This window comes from Polistes dominula, unplaced genomic scaffold, assembly GCF_049000335.1.
Source record: "Polistes dominula isolate Pdom_NZ unplaced genomic scaffold, Pdom_raw_medaka contig_21, whole genome shotgun sequence".
Classification (NCBI taxonomy): Eukaryota; Metazoa; Arthropoda; class Insecta; order Hymenoptera; family Vespidae; genus Polistes; species Polistes dominula.
The window spans coordinates 1,439,406-1,457,258 of record NW_028301061.1 but is presented as its reverse complement, the minus strand read 5'-3'; the positions used below and the strand labels follow the sequence as shown (position 1 = coordinate 1,457,258).

Here is a 17,853-nt window from a genome sequence, read left to right as displayed (position 1 = left end):
AGGTGTCATTGTAGAGACTGAAGTGAGGTTATGTGATTTAATATGTTTAGCATTTATTGTTTTTTTTTTTACACCACTTTATTTCTGTGAATTCATTTAAAAAAAAAAAAAAACTACAAGTGATGTAGTTAAAAATAACTATATAGTAATACTGTATTTTTTGTTGTATATATGTAATAAATATAAAGTATATACGCATATATACTATTAGTCACTGTGATCACGTGTATAGGATTGAGTGTATATTGATAAGAGCATATCTATATACATTGTTTTTATACAATTGATTTCTTATAAGTGTGTACATATTTTAGATTTTAAATATTTTTAATACGTAAATCTAAAGATTGTACAAATTTATTGTTAGATACAAAATATGTTAAGATTTCGTAAATTATTTCCAAAAAGTACATGTTCTGTTATTGGAATGATCCATGTTGGTGCATTACCTGGTATGTAATTTTTCTCTTTTTTTTTTATAAAATACAAATTGAAATGACAAATATATAATTAAAATGTATTTTGTAGGTACTCCTAAATATAATGGAAGTATGAAAGAAATAATAAAAACTGCATTGAAAGAAGCAATGATTTATAAGGACTGTCAAGTGGTAAATAATTAAACAACAAAGTTATATCCTTTTTTTACATTTGATTATTTATTTCTATTGTGTTACATTTAGGATGGTATTATTGTAGAAAATATGCACGATGTACCATATGTCAAATCTAAAGATATATCATCAGAAACAACAGCAATGATGACAAGAATATGCGTTGAAATTAGAAAAGTAATACCTGAAAGCATAGCTTGTGGTATACAGGTAAAAATGAGAATATAATTTATTGTATAAATTTATTTATTATAATGTTTATTGTTTTATTGATCATGCAGATTTTAGCAGGTTGTAATAAAGAAGCATTAGCTGTTGCCAAAGCTGCTGATTTCAATTTCATTAGAAGCGAAGGTTATATCTTTTCACATATTGCAGATGAAGGTTTTATAGATGGTTGTTCAGGAAATCTTCTTCGTTATAGAAAACATATTGATGCAGAGAATATTCTCATCTTTGCAGATATAAAAAAAACATAGGTAAAGATTGAAGTATACATTGTTTAATCTAAATGTTTTGTTATTTTATTATATTTATGTATTGTATATTTTTTGTTCAATCATGCAGTTCACATGCGATAACATCAGATATCAGCATAGCAGAAACAGTCAAAGCTGCAGAATTCTTTTTAGCCGATGGTGTTATATTAACAGGCTCAGCAACAGGGGATCCAGCAGATTTACAAGAATTGAAGGGTAATTGTTTTCTATTTTTTAAATTAACCCTTTGCATTTGAAGGTTTCTTTTTGTACTTCTATTAGCAGTTATTTTGCATGATACTTTCCTGGTGTTTGTTACATTTCATTACAAAGTATGAAAATGACTTCTATTCAGAACCCTCAAGTGCAAAGGATTAATGTAATATTATATTAAATATTTACAAATGAACCAACAAAAAATTAATGCTACACAGAAGTTAAAAAGGTTGCTAAAGGACCAGTTCTTATTGGATCAGGAGTATCTATTGAAAACATAGATCACTATAAATCTTCAGATGCAGTAATTGTTGGAACTAGTTTTAAAATAGATGGAAACTGGAAGAATGCAGTTTCTAAAGACAAAGTCCATGACTTTGTAACTAAAATTAGAAAAAATACAACAGAACTGTTAACACAAACACAATATTAACATAAAAAGAATGTACAACGTTTTTTTTTTAAATTCTAAAAAACAAGATCAACATCTACGATATACATTACACATTTTTTTTTCCAATTTTCAAACAGTAAGATGAGATAACAAATATATCATGTCTATATTTATTTATATTTTCTATAAATGCCACTTGTAAAATATTATTTTTTAAAACAGTAAATTATTGCACACGAATAAATAGAAAATAATCGTTAAATTCGAGGCGATATGTTTACAGACAAAGTAGACAAAAGTTTGTCGTTGTTGATAGCGAGGTAATAAACCCTTCCTTCTCTTCTCCCTTTTTACCTCTTTTTCACCCTCCTACCTCTGTCATAACTATCGACGTGACAAACAGCGCAGTCTCGTGAACTATCGTTCTTTCGTGTTTAATCAGTGACGTTCTATCAACAGATTCTGTAAACACTTGTAAACACGTGTTATATCTTTTATTCTTTTTTTAAATAATTATTTTATATATCATTTAATATAAGAGTATCGCGTAATGATTAATAGAGATAAGGTTAGGAACGTTAATTGCATTGATTTAACGAAACCATCGTATTTTTGACTGGTTATTGATCAAAAGTTAAGTGATATTCAACGAGAAATGATTAATATTGATAATAATAAATTATGAATAATAATTATTACATTTTGTTTATTTAATTTATTATTATCGATCGATACAAATCGATAAAAGTTTGAGAACCACTGTTTTGATGAGTATTATATGCAGTGGCGTCAACATACACACGTCACATCTATCAACTTAAATCTAAATGGAGGAATAAATCATTGTTTATGTTGAATTAATTGTTAATAAATAATCGATTAATAAATAAATCTTTTAAACTATTAGTCCTCGTAATTACGATAAAGTGTTACACGTGTTACGTCATTAATTTGAAATTTGCATATAATGACAGTCGTATGAAATTGAAAAGATAAATAATTCTTCTTCAGGGAGCTGCATTGGTTCCTGTCGTTAAGAAGCATCCAGCAGCTGTTCGCCCAGCTGAGCGTTCCCCCTCCACCTACTCGTTTGTATCCAGTCTCGTAACAAGCAGATCGAAGATCCCCCCACTCATCCCAATCACATAATAGATTTTTACAAAAATGAATTTTAGAATGAAAATAATCGCGTGACGTTTATCAAGAATAAACGCAATGGAAACATTCCGAGAAATAATAACGACTCGATGCCAAACTCGCGAAATGATTTTCGCAATTAACATTGCACAAAAACCCTCGTGTTCGTTCTATTTTTGCGAGTTTGTAAATAAGTCTTTACTGTTACGAAGATAGGACAAAGAAGTTTCATATAATTCTTACGATACTCCTTGTGCAAGTGTATACTTGCTTTTTACCGATATTATGACGACCTTTTGACGTTCTAAATTGAGCGGATGGTATAACATAACTTGTGTGTATATATGAATATATACGTGTGTACAAAGGTCATCATCGTTAAAAGATTGCAACCCGTCTAACGAATAACACATATTTCTTTTGTTTTTCTTCAGATACCATTAAAAAATTAACGATAAAACAACAGAATTTTTTTTTATACCCTTTTAAATATACATAAAAGAAAATCATCATGATTCATAGACTTTTAGCTAATAGACGGATGAATGGAATTCTTTGATGGCGTACGATCGATCAGAACTAACCCCCTGTCTATAGATATATATCATCCCAACACTATTTTATTAATAATACTAATAATAATAAGATCAAATAATAATAAACACATAGACAAACATTACATATTAACATTTCATTTAAACAATAACATGACATTAAAATTGTATATCTTTTTATGCATATTTAATGATAAAATATAATATATACACATATACACATATATATGTATAAGAGAAGTAAATAATAGAAATATAAACGTAAAAAGTGAAGAGTATTGACATCTGGGATGATGACCTATCGTTGCCCCAACGTGATACGTCCCTGTGACTGCTTTGAAATGATTCCCCCCCTCCATGTCGCTCCTTCTACTATCTCCCTTCTCGTCTGCCATCCCCTCTATTCGGCGCTCGACCAATCAGCTTATCGTTTACCCAGCCAGCAATCCAGCCAGCCAGTCGAAATCAGCTGACGACTGTTACTGCGGGCAGTTGCTACCACGGTTCCTCAAACGCAACATTGTTCAGGCGAGTTACCTACTCCGTTTACTTCTCTCTTTCTATTACTTTTCGTATTCTTATTCATTCTCTTCATCTTATTCTTTTTTACATTTCTTCGTATCTTGTTTATTCCTTACGTGTGTCACTACATTTAAATACCATCTCGTACTCTCACTCTCATTCTCATTCATTTATTTTTTTTTTTCATAAATAATCTTACGTAAGAGTATTATTTATATATTTTATAATACACACGTATATACATGGGAGATACTTCAGTCAATTATTGCGGAAGAAATGAGCTGTCAAACGTGATGATGAACGAAACTCATCTTTGTCTCGTATATCGTTTATATATTTAATAGACATAGGAACGAAGAGGAGGAGGAGGAGAGGAGGAGGAGAGGTGGAAGAAGAGGAGAAGGGGAGGGGTAAGATAGAAAGAACAAACACACACACATATACATACACATAGCAAGATAGACAGCAGATAGACAGCAGCAAATAGAAAGGGATGAACATGGAAAATTCAAGTATTTGTGTGAAATAAACTGAACATTACTGAGATTCGAATTTTCAACGATCTATCACAATATATACTACACGTATTAAATAAATGAATACTTGCGCGCGCGCGCGCGTTAACACATATATACATACACACATTCAAAGTAAAGAGTGAAGAAAGGAAATAGAGATAGACGTTTATAGTATTAGTGCACCATTTATATACACATATATACACATAGTATACTACACATTTGTTCACTTGTACACATAATCGAGTTGGGATCATCGTATCATAGTTTTACCATCTTTCCGAGAGAAATTCTATTGCGTCGAGGAAAACTACTCAACGGTATACGAAGTACATTTATAAGAAGTAAATTCGAGATCAAGGTCGTTTTATACAACGATTCAATCATTCTTTCGTGGTATAGATCATACCTAATAATTCGTCATTGTTCGATCTAAAAAAAAAAAAAAAAAAACATCGAATAAAAGACATTCCTTTACGATCCATTTCAAAGAATCATCTGTCATTTTCTTTTTTCAATTTAAATTTCGCGGCTTTTACTCAAGGTCATTTGTTTAAAATTTCCCGGATCGATATGAAGTTGCATCGATTATCATACACTCGTTTCGATTATATTTTGATTATCGTTAATATCAAACTAAATTATCGATGATATATTCAGTTCGTTAGTATTATTATTATTATTACTACTTTTGTTTTAGTTGATGATTCATAGTGTTATATTGAAATAGTTTTTAATGTTAAATGTGTGTAAAAAGAAGACATATATATATATAGTTTTTTATTAATTATAAAACATAGGCGCGCGTGTGTTAGAAAATAATTATTAGAAAGAAAGAAAGGGAGAGGGAGAGAGAGAGAGAGAGAGAATTCTAAGAAGGGTTAGAATCTGTGTATGTGTGTGTATCTGTCGAGAGGGGCGACCATTTGAAGGAGTCTTTGTTTGTCGTATATTTCGTCGGCTACAGCGCGTAGCAACCAAGTACAGGAACAGGTAAGAGGGTGTCATTGGTGAAGAGGAGGAGGAAAGAGAAGGAAGAAGAAGAGGAGGAGGATGATGTTGGAGGAAGAACGGTTGTGGAGGGGTAGAGGGGGAGGGGTGGGGTGGGGGGGATACGTTTTTCCTATCGGTCCTTTAACGGTTAATCTATACATGTCAATTCGAGTTTTAATTTTATACGTAAATTTTATTAGACTTTAACCTTCATAGTTTGTACTATTGAAATCTTTAATTGGTTCTTAATTGGATTTGGTTACAATCATGGTGAGATTAAATTCTAATGAAATGTTTTAATGGTCGCCGTTGCTGAGGAAATGATGATGATGATGATGATAATGATGATGATAATGATAAATAAATACGTTGTATTATTTTATATTGTGAATTTTTCTGTTCTTTTTCTTTTTCTTTTTTTTTTTATTTGTATTATGTATAAAATATTTTACGATAGATTACAGAGTTTTATCATAGTGATAATATATGTATAACCTATGGGACGTTGTTAATAATTATTCGCAGAATAGTATCAGAGATACTTTTTCTGTTTATGGGGTTTATCAAATTGTAAGAAAATTTGATTTTTAATAATAAATTTTTATGTTATTTACAACAACAACAACAAAAATATGTTATAATTATTCTATTTGTATTTCAGATTTTGTCATATAAAGAAAAACGTATTTAATTTGAAGAGATAGAGATACCACGTTAATCAGTAACAGTACTACTACAGTAGATACTACGTTAATCAGTAATGAAACTATTAATTTGAATGGCAAATTATTATTACGTTCAAGATGTAACCTACAAAAAACAAATATCTCTTATTTATTTATTTATTTATTTATATTTCAGATTGATAAGAAAAAATTTGTTATATTGAAGATAACAAATCATACAATGATATTATTTGAATCATTAATAATAAAGTAAAACAATACGAAAATATAATAATACAGTTTTATTTCAAACAAAATTTGATATTGAAAAATGAAAAATGTGTCAGTAAAAAAAAAAAAAAGTTCTTAATTTATTTATTTATATTTCAGATTGTAAAAAGAAAAAAAGAAAAGAAATAATAGCGTGATATTTCGAAATGTTAAAAGACAGGGGAAGAGAAGAAAAAAAAAAGTTATTTCACAATTTCATTGGATGCAATAGAAATAATAACGGTTGGAAGTCAGGTTGTTTTAGTTTAGAGATTTAGATCGTTGACTGTTGTGTTGGTGGACCTCGTGCTGTCGTTATTGTCATTAGTGCAAGGGCAATGGCAAGGTAGCAGATATGTGAAAGGCATAGGCACAGAGAGACCACACCACGACCCTCAGGGAAAACATGTTCCTTAACGTATTACGAAGTGAAACAGGCCATTGACACCCTCTTATGTGTATATTTGTATTTTTCTCTGACGAAGTTGAAATCATTCTTGCCAACACGGCACACAACACAATCCATTGTGCAATATCGCCGATTCGCGAACACTATGTGTGAGCTAATGCTTCTATTTTTACAACGAATATTTTAACGTTGGCCAGAACACGATTGTATTCTTTTTCAAAAATCTTTCATACGCGTTTGTAAACTTTTCCATTCTAATTATGGAATATATTTCATTTTTTATATTTTATCAATTAAATTATAAATGCATATATATATATATATATGTATGTATTTCAATTCTTGTGTTTGATTTTGAAAAATATTCTTACAAATTTACATTTGAAATTTTTGATTCTTTATTAAAGATAATATATTCTTGTTTTATTTTATTAAATAAATTCAGTAAAATGAATTCAATATTATTTGAAATGAAATATTTCAACGTTGAACCAAGTACATTTAATTCTTGCTTCGTATCATTCATTCGTCTAATTTCAAATAATTTCTCTCATATAATTTATCAATGTAAACTAAAAAAAAAAAAAAAAAAAAAAAAATGTATAAGCTCATACGTTTGATCCTAAGTATTATAAAATCAAAAAAAGAAACTAGTTGGCAAGAGTGATTTTGAAGGTCATATCAAAAATAACTAAAGTTATAGAGTTTTACTGTTACGTATTTTTAAGATACGAGATTAAATCTGACATAATATTATTTTATATAATTTTATTTTGTTTCTACGTACAAACTCTTGATTTATTTATTTGTTTTTTTTTTTTTGCGATATTGTGCATATCGCAATTTGAGAATAGCAATTTTAAAAAACGAGATAACGAAGTCACTCGCTTTCACACAGCAAAGCTCATCGAAAAAAGTAAAAAAAAAAAAAAAAAACACAAACACAGAGAGAATAAATAATTGAATTGATAAATCCAATAATTCGTATTAAATCAAGTAAAATAATAGAAATTGATTTACGCGTAAATTAAATTGTTTATAAAATAAACATCAGGAATTATGAATAATAACGATGATGATGATCATAAGCTTTTGTATAATACGTGTGTTGATTTTTATTATCAACTTTCAAATCCTGACCAAGTAGTAGTAGTAGTAGTCTGTCTTTTAAATGGTAGATGAAAATCGGAACGCAAATTGCATCATCAATAGCGATCCGACGTTTCTTATCGAATTGTAGAAGGAAGATCGTATTAGTACGAAACACGAAGCTGACGTGGTTACAACTCGTATAGATAGTTTTGTTCTTGCGACGCAATATACTGTTCATTTGATAATTATTATTTTACATACGTTATGATATGTAATAAAAGTATATTACATGAATCGATTATAAATACTGTACAAACGTTTATTAATTTTATAATAAATAGGTGAAATTTGTAACATTAGTGAAAAATATAACAAAACAAAACTAGTGTGTACGTAAATTTGGTTTCAATTTATATTCATATCTATTGTATGTTTAGTCAATTACACGATTACATTCTTCGAAATTTGTAATGTACGATGTACCTGTCGTCGTCGTCGTCGTCGTTGTCGGCCTTCTTTAAAGATTACACTTTTTCTACATGTTGTAACTTTACACAATAACTTATACGATTGTTTGACCATGAATGCATATATGGCAGTGTTCGCCTTTCTCATTAGTGCTAGTGTAATTACGCGTTTCATATAATAAACATGTGTCTATGTATTACTCATGCGATAAACTAAACCGACCTATTTATCTAAGGATCATTAGTCGATTTCAAAAAATCAAATGATGAATGATAATATTTTTTCTATTGAATTTTTTGATTTTCCTTGGTTTTTATCATTAACGTTAATTGGCACAGGATTACAATTATTACATTATAAATTTTGTAATTATATTAATATTATAATATTATACCGCTATCTGTTAGAATCTTATCGAACTAACAGAGATAATCATGACTCTTTGTTAATAAACAAATAATTCGCAATTAATTGAGATATAAACTATCCTATCTTTCAAGTTAGATGAAACTGCACACAGTGTGGAAAATTTTATTCAAATAGGTTCAATAGTTTAGGAGTCCATTGCGGACAAACAACGTGTGACATGTAATTTATATTAAAATATATAATATTATATAACTAAATAAATTAAATATTAAATACTTTATTATATATATATATATATTTAATTTATAAATTATTTAATACTTAATAATATATTTAATATTTATAAATATTTATTTAGTTTTAATATTTATAGAAAAGATTTAACACCAAATCTTATAATTATTTATAATTAGATATATTTTTTCTTTTTATTACAGATATTAAAAAGAAAGGAATAAAAACAATAGACAGCATGCTAAGTAGCTTGGCAAACTATTTACTAGGAGGTAACATCTCCACAACACAAAATTCGCGCAATGCTTCTTCCAATAGTGAAAGTCTGGATCATATTCCTGTAATAGCAAGACTCAGCCAGGTGGAGGTCGAGGGCGAAGATTGGATCCTCATCGACCGCACTAGTAAGTTTTGTTAATTAATTAAATTAATTACAATTCTTTTAAATGTTGTATCTTTATATTTCCTAGAAAATATTAATATTATATTTATATTAGAATATCTCTTTTAAATATTAGAAAGGTCAAAGTAAAAACCAGACGAAAAATCACTTATACAAATATCTTATCTTAGCGATTAAAAAAAAAAAAACTGTCTCTGTCTCTACGAAATGAATTATACAATTGATCGCAATTCGAAACTATAGAGTTGAACGACATTTATTCGACTAAATTGATAAGGTATAATCGAAAGATGAGTAATATTGGATCATATTTATACAATACTTAATATTAAATCGATCAACAGTTTAATATTAACAATTATAACAGTTCAAATAACAAGTATTTTCAATCAATCTTATATAAAAGATATTTAACAATTGAATAATGATGATAAATAATCAATTAAATATTGAATTTCAATAGCAACAAATCAACGATGAAATGAAATAACATTGAAATATAATTGAAAGGTAAAATGACAAATTGAAATGCAACCCAATAAAAATTCTTTTTACAAATACAATGTATAACAATAAAAATATAAATGATAAAAATGAAAATTATATTAATTGTATGTGACAAGAATAAAAATAAAAAAAAAAAGGTAAATATTATTAATTGTAATAAAATTGTTTTTAGTTGAGGGCGCAACGGCGCTGGAGGAATCGTGGTATGTAACACCACCCGCATGTTTTACACGGGCAGGACCCGTAAACGTAGAAACCTCACCGCTCGAAGACCTGCTGATCGAGCATCCAAGTATGTCTGTTTATCGAGCAACAGCGTCTCCTATCGCTCCTGATACTCCACCACCAACGCCAGATGCTACAGAGGAACGAGACCTTGTAGAAGAAGAAGAAGAACTTACTACTCAACCTGCTCGTACCTCAGATTTATCCACCACCGTTTCCTTAGAACGTAGTTTAAGAAGGAGCGAGGATGACGATACATTATCCAGACCGGCCATCCATGACGGTAGACCTACCAATAACCGGACTAATAGCGACAAAGTCCGAGTCGTTCAGCTTCGTTCCGCTCAAAAGGTGCTTATTTACCATTGTACTACGATTGTTAACAAGAATTATTCACTTTCTATATATTCAATACTTAGATTATAAAATAATGTATTTTAACATTTTAAACAAAGATATTTTTGTTTTATTTTATTTGATGATTATTTCAAAAATTGAATGATCTTTATATGACTGTAAAATGGAGGAGGAGGAGGATACTTTATAATAGTTTAATAGAATTTTGCTTTATAAATTGTTACAAGTTGATAGAAAATGAGGCCAACCGTTATGCGCTGTGACCTACTCTTTTGTTCTTTCATTCATGACTTTTTCTTTTTCTTTTTAATGATGACTAATCTTTCATTTCTATTTCCCATAAATAGGTTCTTGAGAAAAGATCGACTCAAGTACTGAAGAGAGGTCGATTGGAGAGGAGTAACAAATTAAGGGAAGTGTTCGGTGTAAAGGGGAAACGGCCACGTCGTCAAGATCGTTTACGTCTTCAAAATAGTGGCGCAAATAACAACCGAAAATGCTAGTCATTCGATCTCAGGCTAAGGTGTACTTAAAAAACATTTTTCTTTTCTTTATTCAAGAAGAATTAAACAAAACTATTACAAAAAATAAAACAAAATAAAACAAAACAAAACACAAAACTAGAACGCAAGAAAGAAAGAAAGAAAAAAAAACAAAATGAATTGAGCCCTTTTTCAAAATGTCGTCATAATTATTTGCAATTGTGCAATTTAAGTTTATATAAAGATAAAGAGTTAAATTTAATTTAATTAATTATATATATATATATATATATGAAAAAAAAAGAAAAAAAAAATATTAATGACAAAAGAAAAAAAGAACAAGATGGAGGATAGTTCCGAATTGTTTGTCGTGCGGACACGTCGTGGAAAATGTATGGACGTATGAGATATGTTTTTTTGAAAATGCAATAGATGATGCAGATGATGATAATGATAATGATGATGATGATGATGATGATGATGATTATATAGATGTGTGAATTATGTATTAATTGTATTGAGTTATTTCTCGAGTCGTTTTTATTCATTTGATGATAGACTTGGGGTTTATAGATAATGTCGTTTTTCATGCTTTAGTCTTGTTTTTGAAAAATCTATTATTTCATTATGAGTATATATATATATACACATATATACATATAATAGATAATTTTCAATTAGTACGAATGAATACACGTATATATACACAATTATATATATATGTAATAATATGATTTGTTTGCTTTGCGATTGTTGTAAATACATGTGATGAAAAAAAAAGGATAACACAGAGCTCCTTAAAATAATAATAATAATAATAATAATAATAATAATTAATAATATTATTATTATTCGAAAAAGAACGTGCGTAGTCAAACTGATATAAAAAAAAAAAAAAGAAAAGAAGATGATAAAGAATAGAAAAAAATGTTCTTTAATCCTTAAAGTGCACATGGGGTGTTTGACACCCCCCTATCCCCAACAACAAATGTTTGATCTCTCGAAAATGGTACTGAATTCGAAAAAAATGGGTTATTTGTCTAATGCCGTCTAGTGTTAATTCAGATGGATATAAAACCTATTCTATTTAAAAAAAACAAAAAGATGTATCAAATTACTTTTAAAAAAAACAATTGCGAGGTCTAAATATTAAATAGCGACTTTAGGAGACGCTTTCTAACACGTTGGGGGTGTCAAACACCCACAGTGGTGCACTTTAATGGGTTAATGACGCATTTTTCAAAATTCTGATACTCTCTGATAAAATACTCCTGTCTATAGTTAGCCTATAAATTGCGTGCTCGAACAGACAGGGGTTTCGTTGAAAGACAAAATGAAAATAAAAATAATAATAATAATAATAATAATAATAATACATTTGTGCTTTGAAAATGCAAATAAAAATTTCTTTATCGAGTGTTGGAGCGCCTCTTATGTGATGAAATGAAATGAAATGAGATAAATAAATCAAATGAAAAAAAAAAAAAAAAATAGAGATGATGATAAATAGAAAGAAAAAAAAATAAATAAGTAAAAACACACACAAACAAACAAACAAACAAACAAAGTTACCGCGTAACGAAACGAGTGGTATTGAGACAAATTTTTTTACTACTACTAATACTAATAAAACTCGTATCGTTTTAAATCATGTTTCTTCTTTTTTTCTCTCTCATAGGGGATGATATAATAAAAACAACCCCTATACAACACCTCTTTCAAATACACCCTCGAAAAATTACAAAGAGTGAGGTGTTCTATTTAAAAACGTATATAAAACGATACAATTAATATTAATACTATTACTACTACTACTATTACTAATAATAATAATAATAATAATAATAATAATAATATAATATTAATACTAGTAAAAAAAAAAAAATAATAATAATGAGTATCGTTGCACAAAGTGGCTGTTCGTAACCTCGATATTTAAAAAGAAAATAAAAAAAAGAAAGAAGAAGAAGAAGAAGAAGTAAAAAGAAAAAAAACTTAAAAACATTCTCAAATCACAAGTACTTTGGTCGTATTCACCGTGTGAATCTTATACAGCTTGAGTCTTACTCGAGAGAGAGAAAAAAAAAAAAAAGAAGCAAAATTGTGATGATCGATGCACGATACCACAAAACAAAGAAAGAAAAGAAAAAGAAAAAAGAAAACAGGTCAAGAAAAATAATTCGGGACCACACTTCTACTTGTGGATTATAAACCGAGTCCCTGTTTTAATCTGCAGGGTATAGAAAACTGTTATTTGCGGAGTCTTCCGTGGAAAAATAATTAATTAATTAATTAATTAAATAAATAAATAAATAAAAAAAGAAACTTATTAGCAAAAGATATTATTATAAAAGAAATTAATTTGTTTGTTTTTTTTTTTGTTGTTGTTGTTTTGTTTAATTTTCGTCACCGTAAAACGGTTATTGATTAATATTAACAAACAAACAAAAGTGTATTGTAAAAGAAACAAAAGGACGGTAACAGAGTATCTGGAACACAATCTTTGTTAAAATAATCAAATAAAAAGAAAGAACAACAAGTGTACGAATGTTGTTTGCATATATTCTTCAGATAGATTTAATTAGGTTTTTATTAATGGACGTTATGCACAGAATAAAAAAATAACTAGGCAAAATGAGATCCTAGATAAATATTTATTCCATATTTAAAACACACACTCTAGTAACTCTACGTGTGTGAAATGCATTCATGATGATACTTTGCACGTATTAGGATTTGTGAAACGTATATATATACATATTGTTTTACGGTTTCTGATCGAAACATTATATGTATGTACGCACGTATACGTGTGTTTGTGTGTGTGTGTTCTTGTATATAGAAAATTTGTGTGTAACATTTTTGTTTGTTTGAGAATACAACAAGTTTTAACAAATAGTAACGTATGATAATTAGAATGCACATTGAAATTGTGTAACATCCATTAATGAAGATCTGATTGATACTTTAAATTAAAAAAAAAAAAAAAAAAAGAAGAAGAAAAGAAATAAAATAAATTAAGTATCAACAAATTTAGAAAATGTATCACAAATGTGACAGTGCATAGATAATGTACGCGCACGCATAATATAATAATATTAATAATATTAATAATAATAACAATAACAATAATAATAATAATAATAATAAACAGAAAAAAACAACACAGCTTTGCGTAGAGTAAAGTATTGTGTTAAATTTTTAGTATAATTATTAAACAAATTAAACACAAATTCTACCTGGGAATGAATCAACAACGGCCGAATATTATTCAATTATTACATTACTAAGTCGTTGTTTGTATCTCATGTGGACATTTTAAATAGACGTTAAGCATATTATATATGTTTGACAATGGACGACGCATCATTAGAATGAAATAATAAAATATACGAGTATATATACATATATATATTTAAACTTGTGTATCACAGCGAAAGGATTACAAAAAATAATTCAAAACAAGAAGAAGAAGAATAAATGAAAGCAGCAAGCCCGATAAAACGGTGCGCGTTATAGCGCATTCAATTTTGTGGTTTTTAAATAAACAAATCTGCATTCGCTAGTTATAATAATAATAATAATAATAATAATATTAATAATAATAATCTATGATGCATCAATACGATATATCTCAATGAGCAAGATATAATACAACAAAAACACAATAGATGATGTATGTAGTATAATGGTATTATTATAATATAAACATTTATTCAATTCTTTTTGCGAATTGTGAACTACTATTACAAGAACGGAGCAGAAGCAAGCCGTAATTATGACAATTTCAAGTTTTAAATTACATATATTAGGTATGAAAATCATACTTTATTGAAAAAAACACTCATGTCAGTCAAATGATGTTTCCTTCGAAGAAGAATGTTATATGTGTTTTTAAAAAAAGAAAACGTGTGAATATGATGATGATGATAATGATGATGATGATGATGATGAATTCTTGTGCGAATATTATTAAATGAATTATTTAAGTTCCACGATGATGTCGGCGCTGATTTGCACAAATTTACCGAGACTAAACAAACTTAGATATTTGCAAATTGTCAAAGAATAATAATAACAAAAAGAAAAAAAAAAGTTAACAAAAGAAAGAAAATTGTGTTCCTGAGCAGTTTTTAATTAGCTACGATGTGAAGTATTGAGTATTGTCCTAATTAATGGCAATGATTACTTTTAAACAAAACAAATTAGTTAACAAAATTTTCATTATCGAAGGAACTTAGAAAAAAAAAAAAAAAAAAGGAAGAAAAATGAAAGTTCGTATGTCGAAATAATTTAAAAATGATATTATACATATTAAAAATGACAAATTCCTTCGATTTTATTATATATGACTTGCGCTATAGTGATTAATCGATTAATTATATTATCTAATTGTACGTTCGTGCACCTTGAACCTATAAAATAATATAATAAAATATTTTATGTCATTAACGTCGTCTCTTTTTCTCATCGAAAAAGAGAGTTCGTTCAATGCAAGATGATGTATCGTTTATTCTAAAGAAAAAAAGAAGAAGAAAAAAAAATAATACGATAGAAACAATTAACAAACAAATGTATAGGATTATTGATGAATATCAATTTGTCAAATAACCACTTAACTCGTCCTCGGAACTTTTACTGTCTACGGAACAACACCAGCTATGTACAGAACGTAAAGAGCTAGTTTTCGAATTGGTAATGAAATGACAATAATCTTTACAATTTGATAATAACGTGAAACTATTTCTCTTATAATTAATATTACTTGAAGAAGGACTATTACTGTCAGTTGTTGTTCGTTTATCAACAACACATTCATGAATATTTTCGGATCTTTTTAACAAACAAATTTCCATATTAAAAACCAAATTTCCAAGTTCCTCTTCTAAATGAGAATAACGTGACGGTATCGTACTTGGTTCACATCCTGGTGCACCTGTTTATTTAGAACAATTTCTAATTTTGTTTGGTTTGATTTATATTTTTTAAAAATACGATTGTCACAGGATAATTAATTAATTAATTAATTAATTAATTAAATCAAAATAATAACCCTCAGTCTCCTGTATATTTTCCCAACGGATCATGGCTTCGCGTAATGATTTGTAAAGTTGTCTTCTTTTAGGACAACACCATAACAGATATTTAAAATCTAATCGTGTTCTTTCTCTGTCGTTTAATTCACTCCAATTTAAAAAGAGCTGTTTCAATTGCGGTGCTATAATAATACATAGAAAAATATTATTATAATTAGGTTAAATTTAGAAATATTATGTTTTTTAAATCAAACAAAAAAGTCATAAATACCTTGAGGTATTAAGTCGAATATAATGTCACATATTTCTTCGTAAATCGATTCATCGAGATCTTTTCCAACACGTTGCCTACAATTCATTATTTTATTTATTATTATTTTATTTAGAAATCAGATAAAAAATGATTAAGCAATATCGATGCAAATATATTTCATTTGTTTTCTTTTTATATAATAACAAATATAAACTCGTGTATTCTATGAGTATATATGTTTCGACATAGTATTTGAAAATAGGAACATACTCATGCATAATTAATTCAAAATTATTATATTAAATATTATTTTTAAATTGGTATTTTTGTTTGTAGAGAAGAAAAATTTAAATATACAATTACCCGCTATTTTTTTGAATATAGTACCAGTGATCGCCCCTTGATGCCGCCACGTTCGCTAGTCGTACGACAATCGCGCCAATTCAAAATTTAAATCTTTTCCAATATGGCTTCCTATCGAACAACTTTACGTCCAGATTTACAGACGTTATTAGACAATTTTACTCAATTAAAAAACGTAAGTTTAATAAATAATTGTTGTATCGATTTTTATAATATTTCGTGAATAAATTAATGATTAAATCATTATTATTATAGGTTTATTTATCGTTAAAAACGTTCAGCAACATTCAAGATGAATTGTTGCAATACGAAAAAGTTAAATCTGCCAAAATGGAAGAAGAAATGAAGAAAATGACTAAGACATTTACATTATTAGAAGAACAACGTAAAAAATCTTTAGAAGAGGTACGAAAAGAAAATGAGGAATTGAAAAAAGCATTGTTTGAATCTCGAGAGGAATGCAATCATCTTAGATTCATTTACGTTGATCGTAATATTGAAGATGAACAAAGTATGCACTTTATTTATTTATTTCTTGTGTGTGTTTTTTTTTTATAAAATTTCTTTTACTATAAAAATAGTTCATTATTTCTCATTGTAATTTATAGAATTAGTAAAGGAGTTTATTTAGTTTGTAAATTGCAGGATGAATTAGAAGTATTGAAATCTAATTTGGCATTGCAAGAAGAACGACACAAAGAAGAAATGTTTGAACTCGAAAGAAAGTACACAGAAGAGATACAAAAATATAAAATATTATTGGAAACGAGACAACAAGTAGTCTATTTTTATACCAAAATTAAAAATAATGTTAATATTTTAATTTTATTTATTTATTTATAATCTTTTTATAAAATATTAATTTTACAGTACCAAAATAAAATGGCGAGGCATCCAGCGATGGACGATACTTCAAGTCAACAATCACAAATAGTTAAAATTAAGAAAATTAAGAAAAAAGACAAACAACCAACTTTCAGGCAAGTACATTTTTTATTTATATAATAAAACAAATGATAAAAAAAACTTTATATAAAAATTTAAATTGAAATTTATTTTAAGGTGGCCTGGATTGAACGTATCGAAAGCATCTCAAATTCTAAATGATTTAGGAAATGAAGATAATATGGATAAATATAGTTCGGAAAAAGTTACTAGAAAAAAAAACTTTATTGCGAAGATACAGATGCGATAGTTGACATATAATATTAATAATTACGTATAAATTATATTTTTTGATATATTCAAATATTATACTTTTTAATAATTATATTAAAATCTATTAACACATTA

The 17,853-nt window shown here is 27.9% G+C and overlaps 4 protein-coding genes across 6 annotated transcripts; 3 read left to right on the top strand and 1 right to left on the bottom strand.

The window, feature by feature from the left end:
* Positions 1-313: 313 nt before the first annotated feature.
* LOC107069263 (uncharacterized protein F13E9.13, mitochondrial) lies at positions 314-2,609 on the top strand. Its single transcript, XM_089175955.1, has 6 exons — positions 314-452; positions 529-611; positions 684-824; positions 896-1,092; positions 1,179-1,309; positions 1,528-2,609. The coding sequence occupies exons 1-6, from the start codon at positions 377-379 to the stop codon at positions 1,740-1,742; spliced, it is 843 nt and encodes a 280-aa protein (XP_089032081.1). The 5' UTR covers positions 314-376; the 3' UTR covers positions 1,743-2,609.
* Positions 2,610-3,803: 1,194 nt separating this feature from the next.
* On the top strand, positions 3,804-13,070 carry TP53INP (Tumor protein p53 inducible nuclear protein). 3 transcript variants are annotated; one of them, XM_089175952.1, is made up of 4 exons: positions 3,804-3,922; positions 9,138-9,338; positions 10,017-10,420; positions 10,774-13,070. In XM_089175952.1, exons 2-4 carry the CDS (start codon positions 9,173-9,175, stop codon positions 10,927-10,929), a joined length of 726 nt encoding a protein of 241 aa, XP_089032078.1. In that variant the 5' UTR covers positions 3,804-3,922; positions 9,138-9,172; the 3' UTR covers positions 10,930-13,070. The 3 variants fall into 3 exon arrangements, with proteins under 3 accessions (XP_089032078.1, XP_089032080.1, XP_089032079.1); XM_089175954.1 differs by lacking the exon at positions 3,804-3,922 and adding an exon at positions 5,226-5,427; XM_089175953.1 differs by lacking the exon at positions 3,804-3,922 and adding an exon at positions 8,039-8,252.
* Positions 12,987-16,800, bottom strand: LOC107069245 (uncharacterized). The gene is made up of 3 exons (XM_015326398.2): positions 16,216-16,800; positions 15,962-16,126; positions 12,987-15,844 (listed from the first exon to the last, which is right to left on the bottom strand). The coding sequence occupies exons 1-3, from the start codon at positions 16,301-16,303 to the stop codon at positions 15,504-15,506; spliced, it is 594 nt and encodes a 197-aa protein (XP_015181884.2). The 5' UTR covers positions 16,304-16,800; the 3' UTR covers positions 12,987-15,503.
* On the top strand, positions 16,601-17,853 carry LOC107069244 (uncharacterized). The gene is given in 6 exon segments (XM_015326397.2): positions 16,601-16,735; positions 16,816-17,071; positions 17,192-17,337; positions 17,431-17,540; positions 17,623-17,723; positions 17,726-17,853. Coding segments are annotated over 6 exon segments (726 nt in total). The 5' UTR covers positions 16,601-16,663; the 3' UTR covers positions 17,767-17,853.